Source organism: Halyomorpha halys, unplaced genomic scaffold (genome assembly GCF_000696795.3).
Source record: "Halyomorpha halys isolate HHAL.00 unplaced genomic scaffold, Hhal_1.1 Scaffold179.1, whole genome shotgun sequence".
Classification (NCBI taxonomy): domain Eukaryota; kingdom Metazoa; phylum Arthropoda; class Insecta; order Hemiptera; family Pentatomidae; genus Halyomorpha; species Halyomorpha halys.
The window spans coordinates 389,401-408,965 of NW_027107000.1; the positions used below are offsets into that span (position 1 = coordinate 389,401).

Genomic DNA, 19,565 nt, shown 5'->3' on the forward strand with positions numbered 1-19,565 from the left:
GGGCTAGATCGGTTACATAGGGAACATTAAGTTCTTTATGTATAATTTTATTTGTGACAAAGAAATCGACGTGCAGTTTCCTGTCTTTTCAGTCTGGTGTGAGGATTCCAGGTTAATCGTTTGTCCAAATGTAGTCCAAGGTAGCGGAATTGTTCGACAGGGGTAAGAGTAACATTATTAAATGAAACTGTAGGACAGTCAGTAGATTTACGACGAAGGATAAAGGTGATTTGATGGGATTTGTTGGAATTTAGACTCTAATTTAAAATGCAATTTAATTTTTTTATCAACTTCAATGTATAAGTTGTACTATTTGTTCGTAAATATGAACATTTGTTATGAAAATGCACAGTAAGGCTTATAATTTAATTTCAGTTTCGAGTTTTTTTTTGAGGCCAGGACAAAAAATCATAAAGATAATATGACATACTTTTTGCTAATCTATGAATAGCTCGCTGAGTATACCTTATCGATAGATATACGGCTTATCGACATACTTATGTAAAAGCAATAACAATAATTATTTATTATTAAAATATATTTTATAATTATACGTTATAAAATATATTGTGCTGAGTGGGCAGACAATGTCGCAGTGTCAAGCTATCAGAGTTTTAGGAATTCATGATTTTTGCAAATTCCCAGAATGCACTAAGGTATTACTAAAAGGTTTTGTCTTCTACAATCGCTTCAAAGTTTATAGTACACTGAATTCCACCCGACATTGCGAGCGATTAAATTGCCCTGGCGATCGAACGGACTTGTTGGCCACATCTGCTTTAGAGCTTAGATCGAATTTTCCTCATCTAAAACACATAAATGAATATTTATACTAAACTCTAAGGAGTGAGGATAGTTAGGGGCGGTTGATAGAGAACTGAGTCCAACGCGATGTTCCAGGAAAAATGAACATTAGTTTTGAAGTAGCACATCCACAACAGGGGTTGCATAAGCTCTAGAAATCTGAAAAATGCTGTATGTCTTGTTTTAGAAAAGACATACTCTTGCATTGAATAACTTTTCTGTGTCAGCAACAAAGACACTGAGGTCCAAAGCAAATAAAAGAAAGGGCCTACAGGTCAGTACAGAATATCTAAAAAAAAACTTAAGGCCAATTACTAGCCATGCCATGAATAAATATTCTTTAAACATTTGAACTATATGTTTACATTAATAAGCAAGGATAATTGTAGGATTTAGGTTTGAGGAGAATTCCCTGGTTTCGTGAAGCCTGAAATCTCAACTCTTTTAGCCTACATAGGATTGTAGACAGAAATGTTTATAAGGGTTTTGTAATAAATTGAAAACTTAAAGCATTTGTACAGTAAAAATGTCTGAAAAAACGAGCAGTTCCTAACTGAAATCCTAGGAAGTGGGCTTCTTCAGCATTGTATAAGATTACTGGAGGACTGAATGGTGTAGGTTAAAACGGAAATTAAAATAAAAAGAATTAATTAACCCACTTCTGCCCAAGTGTAAAAATATGAATTTTAGACATTTCCTTTTCTTTTTAGGTTAATTGATATAAAAAATAACATTTGGCGAATTTGAAAATTATTGGCATCGGGAACCCTATTTTTTGGGATGATGCTAATACTTACGTCTGGACCACTGGGTAAGTGTAAGTCAGATCAGAAAATGAGGTTTTGTATATTCCTAGTTATATTTCATTTTTTTTTTTTTAAAGTAACTTAAACAATCATTGAACCTTCTTTGACATATTATGAAATGATTTATGATAATTCATAATGATATTATGATTTTTTTTAATATATTCCTAGTTATATTTTTATGAAAAAAAATGAAAATAAGCAATCATTGAACCATCTTTGACATTTTATATACCATTGTATGTTTTTATATATTCCTAGTTATATTTCTATGAAAAAAAGTAACTTCAACAATCACTGAACTATTTTTGACTTTTATATGGCAATGATGTTTATATATATTCCTAATTATATTTCTATGAAAGAAAAGTAACTTAAACAATCATTGAACCATCTTTGACATTTTATATCAAATTTAAATTTAAATCTGTACCGCTACAATCCATGAAGGGTCAGGAGTTCAGTACTTTGTAAAGAAGTACTGTTACTAGACCAAAGGTTGTGCAAGGAGGTGATATGGTCAGAATCATGCTCGACCGGCAGTTTTTTACCCAATTAAGGGTACCCAATTTAAGAGGCTGGGTGGACCCCAGGAAGGCTTCAGAACCCACAGGGCTGACTGACGGCTACAGTGTAACAGAAGACAATTTTCTTCCATGCCGGATTCGAACTCGGGTCATTAGAGTTAATAGCCACGCGCTTTACCCCGTGGCTACCGCGCTCCCATGACAGATATACCAATGAAAATTCTGCACATTAATTCAAGAAGGATTTTATTTTTTAAAACATCTCAAAATAATCATATATGGATGCCGATTCATGTATAAAATTTATGTATTTTAAATATAATTTATTAGAAAAAATATATAAATATTATTTATCAGTGAACGCATTTCAGGGAAGACATTGTTTGAAGATAACGAGAAAGCTGGACGAATTAAAATAAAACCATTCCCGACTAGAATGAGGAAGCAGTGATAAAATGCCACATAATTATTATAAAAATTAAACAATAATAATAAAGCTTACACTTTTTTTTTTTTTTTTTTTTTTAATACGAATTTCCTTAGCCTTTGTATAATCAATAATAAGGAGAGGATTCTCATTGTTAAACTTCGATGGCAACGCTGAATCATGACTTTGCATTTTGGTAACCAATTGCAAGGACCACGCAGACAGCCAGTTCTAAAAGCGTTGTAACTTCCTGGTGCTATAATAAAACGCCTGCTTCCATGGAAGTGCAGATTGATGCGCCTTGCGGAATGGTATACCCTGCCCCGCTTTGTGTATACAACTCTGTTAACCAGATCTAAACTAATGCCTAACAGCTAAAATAGATCAATGAACATAAACAACTAACAAATTCTCTCCTAAAATGTTTATTAATCTTTTTATTAACTGTTAATATGCTTAAGATTAAGTTAATTAATTAATTGTTATTGCTTTTTTAGAAAACGTTATAATCAGAACTCAAATCTTTATTTAAATAAATAATTGGCGATTTTAAACATAAATAAATATTTTTTTTTGTTATAAAATAAATAAGTTTCTTCTCATTTAATCAATATAAATATAATTCAATATTTTCTGGATCTATTTACAGAAGTTTAATGAACGAATAATTTTATCTTTCTTGTGATCCGATGTTTTAACTTGCCATATAGAGGCAATTATAAAAAAAAAATACTATTATTATAATAAGTTCCCTATGTAACCGATCTAGCCCGAACCAGATATCACTCCTTCCATTATAAACTCTCTAACCACTCAAACTCCCTAGTTTCTAATCTTGCATCCTCTTCCATTCCTGACAATCCTCCGAGGACCCTAAAAAGAAGATATCCACGAGACCAGCTAATGTAAAATGTCATTAGAGTGCTACTAATGGGTAGTTTCTCTACACGCCTGTAACACTCCAATTTAACTTAAATCAGATTTACTAAATACATTATAATGTACAGTTGTAAATAGCAAAAAATAAATATTTAAAAAAATTCTTATAATATTAAAGTACTACTAAATTATACACATAAAGTGTAGAGATATTATTCGCCACTAATCGTAAAGACATACACTGACAAATTTTGGTAAGACTATTGAATATTTGTCTAAGAAAAAGCTAAGTCAATACTTATTCCTTGGACTAATCGAATATAACCCATCCATCAGAAATTCAATAAATTTCAGGAACTTAAAACTTCCGGAATCAAACCGGACTCATCATTCGATTATTTTGATAAACATGAAAGCGTAGTCACCAGTGAATCTAAAGAACTAATAAAATCAAAAACAATAAAAAGTAACCTAGGACTTATATTTTTATGAAAAATAAAACAAATTGTATATGAAACAACGATGATTGATGGGTCCCCTCTGATAGGGTTCTAATTACAAAGAATTCACGAAACTATTTTTAAACGTTAAAATATTCTTTTTTGACTTGAGCTAGGCCATGACGATATGTAATGAATTCTTAATGAAGGGGCCAAAACATAAAATAGATCAAAAGTAAGAAAGAGTTTTTCTTAAAACTTTTTTTAATAATTTATTGCTATTTATAACTGTATAAATATATATACATCAAGTAAATTTGCTGTAAGTGATATAATGACATGATACAAAGATGTGGAGAAGCTACCCATTGATAAAACTCCAATTTCTTAAAACTAAGCTTTAACAAAAAAAAGCTCTTTAATTAAAAAAAAAATTTCGCTCACAAGTAATATTGACCTAATACTATCATTCCGTTTGAATCAAGTCCTATTTAAATTGGGAGAGAAATCTACTGAACATTTGAAGAGGTGCTTAACAAAATTCCAGACTATTTAATGTTAATACGGTTCAAAAACAAGTATCTTGCAATTTCTTATGATGCATAGTAATGAAAAAAGTAGATTTATACGCTATTCAAAGATTTTAATGACTAAATATGCTCTAATTAGTTCGAGTTAAATTGAAAGAAACAATATATAGCTTTCTTTCAAAATAGTTAATTAAAATAATAAAAATAAATAAAAGTTCTCCTTTAATCATTAAGAAAATAAAATAACATTTATTTGCAGAATGAACAAAGATTTTTTTAAATATAAATTGTAGGTTGTTTAATTTAATAAATTTTATAGTACGTAGGGGTTTCGTATATTAAGAAATGTTTGTAAATATATTGTGTTTATAATAAATATTTTACTTTTTAAATTAAATACTGACTATTGTTTTGTAAATAAAAATCCAGACCTTAGTAATTTGGATAGGAGTATCCCTTTATCAAAAGAATTTCACTAGCAATAATAGTCAAAACAAAACAAAAAATAAGTTTATTGAACGACTGAGGGGATGTCTGCAACGCAGGTGGTTGAGGCGCAAGTCTTTGCAATTCGAATCCGGTCTAGAGGGGGGGGGACTTGATCTTCCACCATGATTAGAATAGGTTAGTTACCTGTACATTAAACCCTCCCCCCTCCACGTATGTCAGAAACGACCAGGAAGAGAGTCATAAAAAAATGTTGAATGATTGAATTTACAAATATATTGGTGTTTTAGAAAAAAAAAACATCATTTCATCATATTTCAACAAACAAAACCCAATTTTGAATCTTTACAGAGAAAATATGTCGCTATAATTCTATAAAGAGTTTGTATTAATGAATTGTTTTGTTTTTTTATTTAATTTCAGTTTTAGATGAAAATAGTAACAAATGTAGCAAAAAAAAAAACTACTGAATATTTTCTAGGGTTTGCGGTCGTAATCTAACTTCTAACCTAAAAATATTTGAAAGGACTAACCTTAAGGAAACCATTTTTAGGTTTAATATTGTTTCATTAAATTATTCATTTCAAATAAAGAATTTACAGCCGAACAGTTAGAACGCTAACTTGTAGTACACTTCCGTAGTTCAAACTCATTCATGTCAAACCGAATTCTCTCTTCAAATTAATAGATTTTTTCTGAGAGGTACGCTTTTATAGACGCTGGTAGGGGCCATCGAATACGAAAATAAATAAACTAAACTCAATAATACTTTAGTATTCTTTACAAACGTATGAAAATATTCTACCAAGGCGAAAAAAAAGAAAAAACTTTCAAAATAGTTGGTTCCGAATGAAAAGATTCAAGAGAACATTGTTGTAAAAAATTAAATAAATTAAAAAAGTTTTCCCACGAGTGTTGTATAAGTTCTAACGGGGAGATGTTGGCATGGGTAGTTTTGATTTGAATCGGAAGTACCCCTTAGCCACTTTATGGCTATTTTTAAAAATTGGAATGGTTTCAAACAGGCCTACATTTGGTAGAGCTATTAGTTTCCCCAAGATATTTCCGAAATGGGTCATTTAATTCGTTATTTCATCATTTGTTGTAATTAATTCAATTACCGAGTATAATTACTATCACAATTATACCAAATTAGTCAAGTTTTGAAAGATTCATACGCCTAAAATATCGGTCAAAAGTAAGAACCATCAGTAGGATAAAAACAAATAATAAAAAACGAGATAAACACTTTCACATTTCCTGTTTATTAACAGTATCTCCTGTTTTTATATAAAATACATTTTAGCTTTATACATTGTTTTATTTTATTTAATTATAAATATTAGATTCTGCCACTCTTGGATAATATGTGATAGTGATGCAATTGAGTACCATTCATGACAAAATAAAAAAATACTATCAAGTATTTTAAATCATTTAGGTCACATTATGAAAATATTAAACAAAAATTAATATAATTTTTGCTATGAAGCTATTTAGCGAGTTTGTGGATCAAACATCGTAATTCCGTATTTATGTTCGTAAACATATTTACGTATTATAATAAGGAATATGAACTATATAGAACATTATATAAGAATTTTTAAAAGATTTTTTCGAAACTCCTTCACTGCACTGAAGAATTTATATCTAAATTTGTTTATCATGTTCTCTATCCCCTCCCCTCCCCCTTCCCAAGCCCTTCGTATATTGAATGATATTAAATAACCTTTAATTAAAAAAAAAATAAAAGTCTAATAAAACAAAATAATTCTATCAAATAAAGATAAAATTAAAACTTACCTCCTCGTCACTTTCCATCCTTATTTTTCTCCTTGTACCAACGGCGGTAAGAAGCTCGGATTTAAACTCTGCAACAAATATAGATTTTAAAAAATATTAATTTGAGTATGAAGTAACCATTAGAATTGATTTTTCTAAATACAAAGTAAAATTAAAGGAAATATATTTAATATAAAATATGTTTGTAATTGAAAATTTAAGATATACTAACAATTAAGGTTCAGATTCATAGACTTGAACATTTATTCAAAATTAATTTACATATTTCAAAAACCAAACAGAAAAATCATAAAGTCAACACTTAGTGAATTAATTTTGGCAAATATAGTGAAAACTACTACTGTTACGAAAACATCATAAACTCCTTGAAATCACATTAAACTAGCTTTTATTTAAGTGATAATAGATATCTGTGCGTCTAATGGTTCCAGAGATATGGATTACCCAAAATTGGGAAAGACACCCCTAACTATATACAATGTTATAAATAAAGAAAAAAAATTAAGATCAAATAAATAGATCAAAATAATAATTCTTAATAAGAGATAAAAGCAAAGTTAATAACAAAAACAATAACATTTATGGATTTAACAAAATAAATAATTGACTTCTAATGGAAAAAAGAAAGGAAGAGAACTTAAGAAAAAGATGAAGAAATTAAGATAAAACAAAATTTTAGAGTGAGAATAACATAACTGATAAGTATAGAACTTATAACAGGATGTCCTGCAGCAGCCTGGGGTTCAGTCTTCGGGTAGTGGTTGGGTTTCCCAAGTTGTAGGTCACTGCTCCTTTAACTGTCGGTAACTGGGAGCGGAACTTCATGAATTTTTTTTTATATAATTGACTATGGGGAGGGGGGTATAATCTCATACAAAAGACACCCCTGACTACATACAACGTTATAAAATAAAAATAAAAAATTGAGATAAAATAAATAGATAAAAGAAAAAAATCTTAATAAAAGATAACAGTAAAGTTGTTAACAAAAGTAATGACATTTATGGATTTAACAAAATAAATAATTGATTTCTAATGGAAAAAAAAAAAGAAAGTGAATTTAAGAAAAGATAAAGAAGAAAAAAAAAGAAAGAAATTAAGATAAAATAAAATTTTAGAGTGACAATAACACAACTGATAAATATAGAACTTATAACAGGATGTCCTGCAGCAGCCTTGGTTTCAGTCATCGGGTCGTGGTTGGGTTTCCCAAGTTGTAGGTCACTGCTCCTTTAACTGTAAGTAACTGAGAGTGGAACTTCATGAAAATTTATTTTATGTAATCCTCAATTGTCTCTATTTGTAATTCCCGATTCCATTGGCTGTTTCTAACAAACCAAGGAGCATCCACTGAAATTCATTTGACTTTATTTTTAAAAGATTGTAATTTTTTCCTTTTCATACAGGATGCCGCTCCCCAGACTTCACAACTATACATCAGCAGTGGCCTGAGAATTGTAAATCACGCCGTTTTGCCAAAATCAACAAAATTTTAACGATGGCATAAATGAGAATTCCATGAATATTCTAGGGAAGTAACTATTTACAGATCCTAGTTCTTAATGGTTACATTACTATTACATAAAATATGGAAATATCAAAGAGTTTAAAAATACTTAGATGAAGTAAAACAAAGAAAATTGTGTCACAACATCGGGGCAAGTAGAAGCAGCCAAAGCGCTTTTAGCTCAGCGAGACTCTTAATGATCTGAGATCAATCAACGCAAAGAGAAAATAGACTAAACCAGACGCGAGCAGACTTCATTTATTCTGTTGCATTGTTTACGTCTTTCTCGCTAGTAACATGGAAATGTTTTCAGGTTAATGCCCCGAAGAGAATAAATATCCGCGAATCCAAATTTAGATCATCTTTGTTTATATAACATTTGAGTTTTACTACCTACGTTTCAGGAGTATATTAGATGGTTAAATGTAGTTCAGAAGGACTTTAATACTGAGTTGAATATAGATTTAAAGTTTTCTAATATTACATCACAAACAATAAATATTTAACAAATTTATTCAAGTGATCGAGAAACAATGCTACACAACCTCAAAAAATAAAATAAATTAAAAAAAAAATCCTTTTTTTTTTTTTTTTTAGTAGACCATTATTCGTTTTAAGAGGGATTTATTTGGACATGCCGAATTGAGCTCTGAGGCTCTACTAAACCATCAAATTACTCCCGCATCCAATCCTTACAATCCAAAATCCTACGTAAAATCCTTGATGCTCCTTATAACGTTATAAATAAACTCATCCACAAAGACCTTTACATCCCATTCGCTGTAGATGGCCAAAAATGATATGTGTCTTTTCATTCCAAACTCCTTACCCATCCTAAACCACTAGTTCTTAATCTCTCATCCTTAACAATCTCTGATAATCCTCCGAAGCGCCTGAAAAGAAGATGGCCACGGGACCTTCTAATTTAAATTAAGGCTTGAAGCACTACCAATGGGTGGTTCCTTTCCAAGATTTTCAAGTGTAAATGAAACATTCCACATATTTACTTGTTGTATTTATTATTTTGTACAGATGTAAATTACATTAAATAAATAAATTTAAAAAAATAGGGATTCGCTGAAGGTTTGAGTAGAATATAAATCTACGTGTATTACTTAGAATTATCTCATCTATAAGGTGACTTGTGTAAAAGGAAACTCTGACTTTCAGAGAAACATCTTAAACGGGAATTCTAGGGGTTTTGGATTCCAACTAATTCCTGGTTCGACTAAATGTATATTATTAGCTGTGTTTATATTTGGATATGGGAGTTTTTCTTCGGTGGCTTTTCAACAATTTATTCAACGCCAGAAAACTAACAAAATACTTGGAAGACAAAGTTCAATAGAACAAGTGGACCGTGTCTCAAATGTAAAGATCTGCATAGATATTGATTGACTGTATTGATTCAAAGAGAATTTGTATTTTAAAAGATCTTGTATAGTACAAAATATGGAAAGTTTATGATAATAACTCTATTAAAAAGGCTTAGCGAAATAGATGATTCGATCCAGATATTACCAATAATTAATTCTTAATAACCTACTAGGCAAAGTCAGCCTTAACATGATCCTCCCACAAACGTCTTGGTACAAAACCTCTGATACCGTCGCACAGTGAGACAAATAGTATTAAAACCTGGGCAAGATAAGAAAATCCATATTCTGTATAAATTACACACATATTTTCCTTTTTACACCTTAACTAATATTAATCCGATATCTTCTGCTAAGCAAAATTATTTGTTCATAACATTAATGTTAAATCTATTTTTTAATTATTGTTTATTTAATTTTAAGTTTCAATTTTATTTATAGTACTATTGATGTCAGTGGCCTCTTATTAGTTACAACATTATGGATAACTCACCCCAAGGTAAGTGTAATAAAATATATTAACTTTTTATAGTTATTAATATTTCTTGAGAAAATCACGTTAAGTCCAAAAAAAAATTTTGATCACTACCAGTTCAACTTTCTTTTCATTCAAAATGGTTTGAACTAAGAACCATACAAGTACCAATATAAATAAAAAGAGTTGTATAAACTTGTAACTTTTTTAGGCATTACACATTCATCAGAACTTTTATTTTATTCTTTATTATATTGTAAATGAATTCCCTCTGTATTCAATTAAAATAAGTAAATATGGAAGTTAATATTATTTGCTCTTTTTTGCCAAAAAAAAATTATTGTTTCAATTTATTATTAAATTTTATTTATTTATCCAATTCAATATTTCTTTTAACCAACCTTTTATTACATTTTCCTTTAAATCTATGTATTAGTTTTGATTTGGTAAACGGTATTTATTTGTTTGTTTTACTGTAGACTGATCTACTGCTGTGACTAGAATTGGTTTAGCTGGATTTGTGGGGTGGATCTGAGAGAGGGAATCGGGAGAGTGAATTTGTCGATCAAATGAAATGAAAATTGTGAAATGGAAGGGAAAGAAAGGGGGGGGGGAAATGGAATAAATTGAAATATTTGTGTTTAGTGTGTAGACTGGAATCGATCGTAAAAGAAAACTGTGGAAAAAAAAATGTTTTCTCTCTTTTTTATTATATCATGTAAAAATATGTAATTTGTATATGTCCGATCACGGATTGATTAGTATGCTGTATAATGTAGCAACCCGATGTATTTGGGCAGCATGGATGAATAAAGCATTTCTCTCTCTCTAGAAGTTATATTTCGATTGAACATCATTTCAATTTTGTTATATTATATTTATTTGTTGAATTTTTCTTTCTATTCTAAGGCACTAAAGCCCAGTTTTTATTTTCTGTATTATTATTCTGAACAAACTCATTCCAAAATACAAACAAATTATTAATATTATATGAAAAAAAAAAAAGATTGACTGTAACTGAATATGAAGGAGATGGTCGGGCTGCGTGGTCAAAAAGGAACAAAAAAAAGGTGAAAACTATATAATATAGTATAAAACTATATAAACTAATATTAATATTATTGTGAATAATGTTATGAATTATATATATTATATTTCTCGTTCTAATGTGGAATGTTAATATTCACAGGCTCCTATTATAGTTTCAAATGACTTTTACTACCTTGAAAGAATTCGTAAAATACCTAAAGTTAAAATATTTTCCTGGAAGTTCTTCAGATGTCAGAGCTGCCAAATATTTCACTTAAACTTGAATGTGATAATTCAATTAATTCATCGGGTCATAAAAAAAAACTAAATAAATAAAATAAAAAAAGATTATTGCATAATTTTCTAATTATTTAACAATTTATTATTAAAATAAGATTTCCCTCGCAGCGATGTATAAAGTTTTTGGGCATACGTTTTTTATAATTCTTAATTTTTGAAATTTTTATAATTCTAATAGTACATCGAATTTTTTAAATAACTGCTTCGGATATGTTTGTAGATTTCATATTTAGTTCGGATTAAGTATTTCACAAAGAATGGTAAGTTTCATAATTCTAAAAATTTGGATTTGGCCCAACTGTGTGCCGCGGCACTAATAATTCAATCAGTTTCGACGAAAATTAATTACAATAAAATTTTTAATAAATAGTAAATCCAATGATTTCAGCTCAACTAATAATTCTAATTACGGACCACAATTATTATTGTTACTAATAAGTTCAATTGACCTATGATAAAAAAGTAATTTTAATTTAAATTAATTTTTGTCCAACACTAATTTGGATTGTTTTTACAGGGGGTATGCTTTTAAATCACAGGTGGATTTATCTCTTTTTCAGATTTAAAATTTAAAGTATTTCTTTTTAATTGCGATTTTCAAGTATGATGAGTCCATGTAGTGATCTCAAGATGCAATAGGACAAGCACCGGAAAAGAGTAAATTCTACAAAGAATTTTCCAGTGTTTTGCGCTGATGATAGAGTGTGGATAGTTAGATGGAAAAAAACAAAAACAATCAATTTATGTTACCCAATTATTGAATACTTCTATAAAAACGGTAAATAGTTAGTATTAAAAATTAAATTAATTCAAAACGTTACGAAAAACTAATTTTTTATTCGGAGATCCATATCATCAAACCACTAAAAACATTAAAAAAACTAAACATGATATAATTTACAATAGAGTAAATTTGCTAATATATGTTTATAAAGTTTTTTTTACGTTCAATAGTTCCAGGGATACAGTTTCAAAAGCAACATTTCATGGCGAAATAAAGCAAAATCAGTAATTACTGAATTTATTTTGAGAGTGATAGATATCCATATCAAAGGAATCATTAGTCGTACAGATGTTGTTTAAAACTCAAATGTAGGCTTGTAATGTACTATGGAATGTACTATTAATTAGTTATGACGTTTATTAAAATGTAAAAAAAAATAATTAAGACCAGTAGTTTCCAGGATATTCACCATAATAAATTCACAGAATCATGATTTCTCGTTGTTTGAAAAAAAATTTATTACAGTTCGAATTTCAGGAAATATACTGTGATATAAGTAGTAAGCCATGGAGGTTTTTAATTTCGTTGATTCTTTTCACAATATTGAGCTTATAATAAAAAATAAGTGAAAAGTTTAGGTTTTTCTCAAATAAAATAACCCTTAGGAAAGTGCACCTTAAATACTTCAATATTTACTTGACGAAATTCATCCCATTTTTTCTCAATCCGATATAAACACCAGTGTAATCTCAGTAATCCAAACTAATTGCTCTAATTAAGGGGGTTGTTTCGATTACTGAAAAGATCAGATCACAGAAGGTATAAGGAACAATGGTACAAAAAAATTCAACAATATGATTGTACATAATTTTATTTATTTATTTTTTACATATTTTATTAGAAATTTGATAGTTTGGAGTTTTAAAAATTATAAAAAACTAAACTTATAAAAAAATGTATTTTTTTTCAGCCACGACTCACATTGGAGTCCTATACTGCCTAATCATGGCTAGAGGGTCAAAGTTTTTCATTTTGTGGGACCGCCACTCAATGAAAAAAGTCAACGCCCCAGGCCCGGATTCAATAGACATCAAATTGTTAAGACTGTGTCTTAACTACATCGCCAGTGATGGTAAGTGGTGATTTAATTCGCCCAAACTATAATATTGTTCATTTATAAGTAAAAAAAAAGAAAGAGTTTACCAACAAATTTTGTATCACAGGTATCTCTACTATTAAATAAATTAGTTTTACAGGATCAAAAGATTTGTACTATATATATTATTTATTTTGAATTCGACCAAAATATATTATCCACGCTTTAATAAGAATTGGATTACCCGATATCGAAACTGTGTATAAATTTTCACTTACTTGCCCGTAATATATTATAGATCGGGAATTTTAAAATGTCCTTTACATATATGCACTTTTATCTTAAAACAAAAATGTTATTGCCTGCTGATTTTTCTCAAAAAAAGTATCTTTTTTTTAAATACCAGTTCGGATTACTGGAGCTTTCGGAGCACTGAAGTTCTAATTACCAAGATTTATTTTTTATTACTTTTTGCGGACTACTCGTCCCACTTTAAAAAAAGGCAGTCATCTCACCCCAATTTTTGATAACTTTAATGAAAACTATATATAATTACTAGTCAAAATTGATGAGTCTGCCAAGCATAGGTAGGTGGAATAAAAAATTGCGGCAGTTTCAAAACCTTAATAAAACATTATTTTTTCATTCGGAGCTCTATATCTTAAAAACTACCAAAAACAACAGTAGAAAATTTAAAAGAACATTATTTAAAGAAGAGTAAATTTTCTGAAATATTATCCCTGATATAGCTATTTACTCCAATAGTTCTCGAGATATAGCCTTTCAAAAATAACATTTCATAAAAATGTACTGAAATATCAGTAGTTAGTTAATTTATTTTGAGAAATCTATATCTCAGGAACTATGTGACGTACAGATGTCTATTAACATAGTAGTTTTCATGATATTTGCTAAAATAAATTGATTTATAGTTGGGCGGACAATAAGTTTGATTTATGAAAAACTTAATTTCAGGAACCCTTCGATGCACAAATATCTGCCAGCACTCAAATTAATGCTAGTTAAATTTACTATAAAATAGTTAATAACGTTTATCTTTATAGGAGTAGTAAGAATGATATTTGACAAAATAAACTCACAAAATGTTTATTTCTAGTTGTCCGGATAAAATGTTGTATTTTAAAAAAAATATATTTCTAGACTTATAAGACGCACATAAGTCTGCCAACATTCAAAATAAAGGAAATTTAACTTACTATAAAGTAGTTTATAATACTCATCTTCGTAGGGGTAGTAGTAATGATATTCAAATATGAATATAAATTTGGCAAATGAAAATTTGTCCGAACAACTATAAATCAATTTATTTTAGCAAATTTCATGAAAACTGCTACTCCTACGAAAATAAACGTCATAAACTACTTTATAGCTCATTAAATTAACTTTAATTTGAGTGCTAATAGACATCAGTACGTCAAATGGTTTTTGAGATATAGATTTTTCAAAATAAATGCGTTAACTACTGATCTTTTAGTACGATCCATACAACATTTTGATGAAATGTTGCTTTTTAAAAAGCTATATCTCGAGAACTATCGAACGTAAACAGCTCTATTAGGGCTTACATTTTACCAAATTTACTTTAAATGATGTTCTTGTTCTTACATTTTCGATTGTTGTTGGTAGTTGTAAAGATATAGAGCTCCGAATGAAAAATTAATTATACTCAACGTTTTGAAACAGCCGCTATTTTTTATTCCCCCTACCTATACTTGGCAGTCTCATTAATTTTCACTAGTAAAAATATACCTAGTGAAAATTAAGTAATAAAAAATTTGGGTGAAATAACTGCCTTTTTTCTCCTCTTGGGATCTTGCACTAACTGTAGTAAACATTTTTTATTGACATGACCTTATCAAAACAAAGAGAACTACAAAATTTGCTTGATTTACCTTTAATTACTCGAGCTATCGTAAAACACGAAGCTCTGGTATTTTTCATGGCTCTAAAGCTATATAAATCAAATTAATATTGCAAGTTTTGTGGTCTATGGTGGTTAGAAATAGTAAAAGAGGACAACCAAAGAACGATTATTATATTAATGACGTTTTTTGAAATCACGGATTATTAAAAAACAAATTATGTTTTATAAAAAAAATAAATAAATTCGATTAACTTCCATGTTTTCTATATTTCATGTAGTAGAGAGAAAAAAATAGTAAGCATAACTTATATTAGAAAGATAAATGCCTCATTAGTAGCACTTGAAGCCAAATATTATAAATTTACCTCGCCTTATCTAAGAGAAGGCGCAGACACGACTAATCTTTTCGTTATATAATACAAGTCTTAATCTCGTTGTCCTATGTTTACACAACAAAGCCAAGACAATCTACTACGTGCGTACGGCATAATGAACTGGCAACATTTCAACTGCTTTATTAAAGACTAAACTAATTGAGGAACTTGAATCAAGACGGGATAACGACATGACACAGAGAGACTGGCTATTTTCAAAGTAAACTAATAATAATAACTTTTTATTAATTAATATAGATGCTAAGGTAATGGATAAAAAGTGAAGTTTCCACCTTTTATTACGCTTTAAAATCAATAGTGTTAACAGAAGAGATCCTTAATGTTAGTTCCACATACATCATAATCAACATTATTTTATGTCCTCTCTTCTATCCAAAATCCAAACAATTTAATCATTGGAAAAAAATAGAGAATGTTGTTGTGGGACTTCAAGCCAAGACGTAAGGTGGGAAAAGTGGATCTTAAGGATTTTTTAATATTGTCAGAAAGAATGGGGATATACGGAAGGGACCTGTGCTGAAAAAGAGGTGGAGTGGGTTGAGAAATGGAGGAACGGGAGTAATACGGTTAATGTAAGTATCAAGTAGTTTGTTTGTCACTTTATGAGGGAAATTGTTGTTTAACAGGATCTGTTTAATACGTTGTATGTTAGTTTGGAGATATTGAGGGTCAGAAAGATAAAAGGATCGGTGAATAAGGTTCTTAGTAACATTGATAATTTGGTGATAAGGGTGTTGAGAAAAATAGTTGAGGAGTCTGCTAGAATAGGTGGGTTTGGTATACCAATCAGTGGATATGGAGCCATCAGGATTTCTGATAATAAGCAGGTCAAGAAAAGAGAGGGAATGGTCAAATTCACCTTCAACAGTAAACCGAAGAGGAGAGTAGTAGGAGTTAAAGGCTGATCGGATTTCGGGGATTCTGTCAGGATTGTGGACAAGGAAGAGATCGTCCACGTACTTCTTAATGAAAATGATGTCTTGTGAAAGTAGGGGTAGTATAGAGTCAAGATCATTAAGAATAATATTAGAGATATCAGGAGCAAGGCAGTTCCCCATTGCAAGTCCACTAATTTAGTGGTAAAATTTACCATGAAACGTCAGGTAACCGGAATTACAACAATGTTCTAAAGCAGAAAGAAATGAGGTGAGGTTAAGCGTGGTATGAGGTTGAATTTAATCACTGTTTCTGTCTGTTTAGATAGATTAATAAGGAAATATCGAAGAATGATTTTCGTGAAATTTATTTCTACAAATTTAAACTAGTTCGCAGTGTTCCTTCAATTAATTGTAATACCAATGAAGTATGATTTCTGGTGATCATCAATGGCTATATGCTGGAGCGAGTATTGGTTTCAAAAGTCTCGTAGTGGATATCTCGAGTTAGAAGACAACAAAGGTCGTGGACGTCATCCTGCCACAATCATCATTGAACTGTGAATGCAGACCCAACTAAATTCACACGAGAAATAAATGACTTGAAGTGAACCAATCCACTATTATAAGAACCCTAGGGTCATTGTTAAACAAAGAAGCCCACCCTGTGAGTGCTAGGAGCGAACTCAACAACAACGGTTGAGCTACGAACAGCAAACATCAAGATATAATGAAAATGTTACCTTGTTGGGATAAACGCGTTACACGATAGGAAAATTTGCTTTTGATGAAAATTATTTAGACTAATTATAATGCGAGATGATCGGGGAGGGCTGTCCTAAAAACAATGTTATAATTAGTTTTTTTCGTAGGAATAGTAGTTTTAATGATAATAGCAAAATAAATTCAGAAAATGTCGATTTTTCGTTTTTCTGACATTTTTTTTTTTACGGCTATATCTCAGGAACTATTAGGCCTACTGATGTATATTAGGCATCAAATTAAAGCCTATTTACCGTTCTAAAAAAAAAGTTATTATTAGTTTTTTCGTAGAAGTAGCAGTTTTCATGATATTAGCAAAATAGAAGTAAATAGAAATTAACCTAACAAAAACTGATAATTTCTACTGACCGCACCCTCTCCCACTATCTATCTCCTCACAATACATCAACTATAAATACCTAATTAGATAAAATATATGATATACACTATTTTCAATAAAACTCAAAAGCCTATATCATTTTTGCATAAATTCAATAAAACCTAAAGATGAACCAGAGAGGTTAGACCACTATCTTCATTGTATCTAAAATAAATCTTTGATACAGAACTAGGTTACACTGTTGAAGTGGAGGGTGACATCCTCTAGATACTAAATAAATTAATTGTTATATTGATTCAGAAAAAAATAGTGCTTTTGGAGAGATAAGAGATTTAAAAGTAAAAAGAAAGGCGTTGATGATTTGGAGTTGAATGGAGTCCATAAAGATTTAGCACAGTTGATTTGTCCAAGTGCGAGAGTAGCGTGTATGAATTTGTATTTAACAATGATAATAATAATAATAAAAGGTAGATAAAGGAAGAAAAAAAGTGATGGGTTGGAACCCTTTCCATTTTGTCGAGTATTGCGAATTATAGGAATCTCAGGGGAGAGGGGGGATGAAGACGATTTGGAATTTTCACCAAAAAAGAAATATAAATTAAGAAAACAGTTGAAGAGGGTTACTTAGAGGCCATATATTTAACATTTTGAGTTTGGAATTTGTTCGATTATTTTAAGGAAGTTTCTCTTAATTTTATCTTTTTCAGCCATTACTAAAATATATGAGTTCTCTAAGACCTTAAGCCTCTTTGCTATCTAGGGTCTCATGGAGTCCGCTCACCGCTTGCGTTTCACTCTGGACGTTCTGTTTCTCTTCTATAACGTTTGTATACTAACTTTCCTTTCCATTTAGATGTCATTTCTCAATATTAATTTACTTATTGGAAGAAGATAGTTGACCGTATGAAGTAGATTGTAGGAAAATAGTCCAAGTGGCGGTCAATAAGTATCAAAATAGTAAAAAGAAAACTGTTTATTGGTAACCAACGTTTCGCCCTACATTGCAGGACTTCGTCAGGGGCTGTCAGATTGAGACAGAGATGTCAACTGACATCTCTCTCATCTCAGTTGACATATCGGTTTCAATTAAACAGCCCTGACGAAGCCCTGCAAGGTGGGGCGAAACGTTGTTTAACAATAATTGTTTTCTTTAACTATCTTGATACCTTTATTGACCGCCACCCCATCTTGCTACAAAATATTAATTTACACTTTTTAATATTTTACGTAAACGTAACGCACACTAGGCTTTAATTTTAAACGTTTGTTTCGGTAAAGCAGACCTGACAAAGTCAGCAAGTCAATAAAATAATCTTTTTATGAAGTGACATATTTACGATTAATTAGTTAAAATTGCCTTTATGTGAAATATCGATAAATAAAAACTTTTGCTATCATGGTAATTTGATACTACTGAGTTGGTAGTGATTGACATTTAAACAATAGAATCACACTTCCTTCTTGTACTGTCTAAAAAAATATATTCAAATGAAGAAACATAATGAGAGAGTTCTTTCCCTGTCTTACGAGTGCAGATCAGTATGAAGTTTTAAACAGAAAAGGGAGAAGTAGAAATAATAAAAATAAGTTATATTAGAAGGGGTTATTATGAATTGGTGCTCAACTGGCACTGAATTTCTATTTTTTTTTTTTTTTTCACTAAAATACTCAACAGAAACTCCTTTTTAATCACATAACTTACTTTTTTGAATATCTAAAATACCTAGGAGGCCATTTGAATAAGAAAGGAATCATCAACAAGGTCCATGAGAGAGTGAACTCGACTATTAGGATGTAGAATTAAGTCAAAGGTTAATTAATTAAAGAAAAACCTCCATAAAAAAAATTGGGGAATCTTCTAATATCAATCAAATTTTCCGAACATTCGTCAGTAGTTACAAAGTACGGGAGCAGAATACAAGCTTCCTATGTGTGATTCCATCATCCTGCCACACACAAGCGATCCATTTGGCAGCAATCCGTTTGGATACAGTCCAAATCAGAAATCATTCACGATCGCACCAATCCACTCAAAGCAAGGTTTCTCTTCGGATAGCTCTAGTAACCATCGAGTGTATAAGTACTGTCTCAGACATTAATGAGGAGGAATTCTTAAATTTATCTGCAGCATTTATCTT

The 19,565-nt window shown here is 30.1% G+C and overlaps 1 protein-coding gene across 3 annotated transcripts in view; it reads right to left on the bottom strand.

Annotated features, from left to right (window-relative positions):
- The window catches only part of LOC136795284 (uncharacterized), a 171,632-nt gene that overhangs the window by 74,027 nt on the left and 78,040 nt on the right, over window positions 1–19,565 (bottom strand). For all 3 annotated transcript variants that reach the window (XM_067045348.1, XM_067045347.1, XM_067045349.1), the window contains one exon: window positions 6,664–6,731. In XM_067045348.1, the coding sequence (XP_066901449.1) occupies window positions 6,664–6,681 (18 nt within the window). In that variant the 5' untranslated portion in view covers window positions 6,682–6,731. The remainder of the gene's footprint in view (window positions 1–6,663; window positions 6,732–19,565) is intronic.